This window comes from Gavialis gangeticus, unplaced genomic scaffold, assembly GCF_001723915.1.
Source record: "Gavialis gangeticus isolate Ggan-Ray unplaced genomic scaffold, GavGan_comp1, whole genome shotgun sequence".
Lineage (NCBI taxonomy): Eukaryota > Metazoa > Chordata > Crocodylia > Gavialidae > Gavialis > Gavialis gangeticus.
This window is the reverse complement of record NW_017728993.1, coordinates 40,466,379-40,469,728: the sequence shown is the minus strand read 5'-3', so window position 1 is coordinate 40,469,728 and position 3,350 is coordinate 40,466,379. Positions and strand designations below refer to the sequence as shown.

Below are 3,350 nucleotides of genomic sequence, written 5' to 3'. Positions count from 1 at the left end.
CCCCCCCCCCCCCCCCCCCCCATTATGAATAAAAAGTGGAAAACACAAAAGTTATTGTAATCCTCACTGGCACTAGAACCAGTCAGTGGACAGACTGTAAATGGTGAGAACTTCCCTTGATGAATTTTTAAAACAGCTCAGTGTTCCAGAATAAGTTTTCTTAAATAATAGCCATCTCATTTAAGCTTTCTGTTTTGTGTGAGGAATCCAAACAATGAATTCAAATTGTGCTTAGAAGGCAAAGTGGCTGTCCTTATGATTTCCTTGTAGAAACAAGTGCTTCTCCGATTTACAGGACCACAGCAGATACCTACCAAGGTCCCTGTCCTCAGCTGTATGTGATGATACAGCATAATATTGTAATGGTGATCAACAAGCTAGACAGATAAGTCCAGTACATTAGTGATTTTAGACAGGGTCTTTGAAACCTTTAGAAGAATGTGTGGGAATAGAATGGCTATGAAAATAATGGATTATTCATTACAACTGAATTTTGATATTAGCTCCAAAAGATGAATTTATAGCAGTGACTGGAAGAATTTACAAAAGCCTGAAATTCATTCCATTTAAACCACCGTGTTCCCTGGAAGATGGGAATGGGAAGGGTTGAGAGGGCAGAAAGAGCTGACGTTACCCCCTTGGAACCAAACTCTCTCTCCCTTCCTGCACCCAATGTTTACCATCAGGATAAAACATTAAAGTACTTCAAGAAACAGCCGGCCCAAGTATTGTATTGTAAAGAGTAGAACAGTTCACTGGCTCTCCTCTTAGGGAAGATCTAGCGCAAGAGAGCTCTCCCTTCTATTTTAGAGAAAGACGTCCATGGATTTAGCAAGGATCATGCTTGTGTAGTATTTCTCGATTTGCAGTAGGCTCAATGATCTTCTTAGCACACATTTTAGCACCAAATATCATTAAAGTCTGTGCTTGGTTCACAAGCAATGAAGTGCCCAGCAAGCCAAGAGCTCTGACACTTTGCATCTGGCAAGGTTTAACTAGATTGTAGCATGTATACATTTGAGAGGAAACAGTCGGCACAGTAGACATGGGACAATAGATCCTTAAGTGAGAGCCTTTAATGGATGTAGGTTTGTTTTCCAGAAATTGGATTTATATAGGAAGCATCGACTAGACCAGAAGCCATGAAGGTTACACTGCACCACAGAACAGCTGTAGCAGGATATTTAATGGATGCAGCCTCATCTCACCTTACCATAAGTCATTAGATGCCCTGTCCACTTGTTAAAAGTAAACAGATACAACCAGCTGTGAGACTAGAAAGGATCGCTAGAAGGAGTTGGAATAACTGGAGTGCTGTAGCTTCACTTAAGGCAACCCCCTCAACTAAGGTTAAGAGCTCATGAGCAAGCTTCATCCAATCTGCCAACAAGAGACAGGGACCAATAAGAGTTGATGCATGTGACACTGGCATTTCTGGAAAGGGTATCTCGTGCATTTGCCTTGCGATTCATTGGAATCGCAAGTAATTGTTGCAATTGCTATCAAATGTTTTTCACTGGCAACATTCAGTACACTGAAAGCAGAAGAGTATGATAGTTTAAAAAAATGCAGTAAATATTCATTAGCATTTAATGAAAAAGCAGCAGCAGAGAAGATTCACAAGGGTCAAGTCATATTCAGAGAGCATAATAGTGCCATTTTATAGAGGCAAAAGTCAGACATGTAGTTCATTTAAGAGGAGAAACATTTTTGTCATCATGAGAAGAAAGAAGAACAGACGTTGCTATGTAGACATTGCTTGGCTTAGTTTATATTTGATTTTTATGAAAAAATCACCACCTCGAGTCACATATTTTTTCCTCATATTTAAGTGGGTTTTAGTTTTTTTTTTTTTAAAAGATTAACCTGTTCAAGTATACACCCTAAAATTAGTTTCTTGACCCACGTTCATCTGCTCTTAAGACTAAATATCTCACAATAGTTGGAAAAGTGGAATGTACGCTGGTGGAGGACTCTAGAGACATGAGCTTTTCTACCTCAGTTCACATGTTTTAAAAGACAAGCATAAAGAATGCCTAGTTTGCTAAAGATCTTAATATTAACAGACACTGATATTAGTAGCCCTTTTTATCCCCCTTTTAAAAAAATGCTTTCAAAAGAAGTCAGGTGATCAGATTTGTTTTTCTAGAAGTGCGATATACCTTTTAATAGAAAATATAAAACTATTCAATATTTTTAATCAAGGACACAAAAAAGTTTAGACCTATAGGTGGAAGCCAAAGTTACTTGACCCTCAGAAGAGGCTTACAGACTTGCCTACACCTGCACCTCTTAGAAGTTAAAAATAGAAAAATATTGGTAAGTACTAACTCCCTAATTTGGCTGGACCAGTTAGTTCTGAAATGCAATCCAAATTTCATCTCCTAGCATATTTTTTGTCAGTGTTCATGAAAGGAACAGTGACCCGAGAAAAATAAATCGCAACTCTACTGTAGCCCTACTACCAGAACTGTTAAGTAGCAATAGAGCTTGTTCTTGAAACTCATATCAACAGAATATTAAGTTGTTTTAGCTAGAAGCAACAGGATTAATTGGGCTATTTAGCTACCAGAAACCTTGAAGCAGATTTTTTCCTCCTGCCTGTTGTGTTCCTAAAACAGTGTTATGGTACACTTTCATGTGACGACAATGTCAACCCTTATGCTGCTTTGAAAGTAGAGTGGCCAGTTCATAGGATGGCGATTGTATTTGACTTAATGGCTGCATATAAAACTTCCCCTGCAACTCCTTACAGGAACAAAGGAGTAACTGAGTTTACATTTAGCTTACTGTTAAGCTATTAATGCAGTACTTAACTCAATATTTACCTTCTGGTTTCTTTCCTTTTCTCTTCCCTTTATTGGCAATGGCTATTTTCTCTTCTGGTGGCATGTGTGCCAATTTCTGCATGAATACTTTTTCTAATGCTTGGGCCATGAACACAATGTCGTCACCTGGCTGCAAGATATAAATTTGTAGATTGCAGAATATAGGAGACAAGGTAATACTAGACATTCATCTTCTATATGAAGTCATGGGATAGTCTTATTACAGAAGTTGCCACACCAAAAACAAGAAAGGGATTACAAACTTCCCAACTAATTCCAGTGACAGCTATCTTCATGTTGAAAGCTTAAATGTTTTTCCCACTGCACCCTGGAGCACCTTTCTAATTCCCTTCTGTGCTTCTCTAAACATCCCACCCTCACAGTGAGGAAGTGTTGTGATCCACTTCAAAACTGCTCCAAGGATGTAACTGAGACTAGCTGGTAAGTGTCAGAATATGCTGTTTATGCTTGGAGATCTTTACCAAGTGCATCTAATCAGGAAAAAAAAAAAAAAAAAAAAAA

The 3,350-nt window shown here is 38.4% G+C and overlaps 1 protein-coding gene across 2 annotated transcripts in view; it reads right to left on the bottom strand.

The window, feature by feature from the left end:
* BRDT (bromodomain testis associated) overlaps positions 1–3,350 on the bottom strand; it is a 61,104-nt gene that overhangs the window by 45,199 nt on the left and 12,555 nt on the right. For both annotated transcript variants that reach the window (XM_019501601.1, XM_019501602.1), the window contains exon 4: positions 2,829–2,958. In XM_019501601.1, the coding sequence (XP_019357146.1) occupies positions 2,829–2,958 (130 nt within the window). The remainder of the gene's footprint in view (positions 1–2,828; positions 2,959–3,350) is intronic.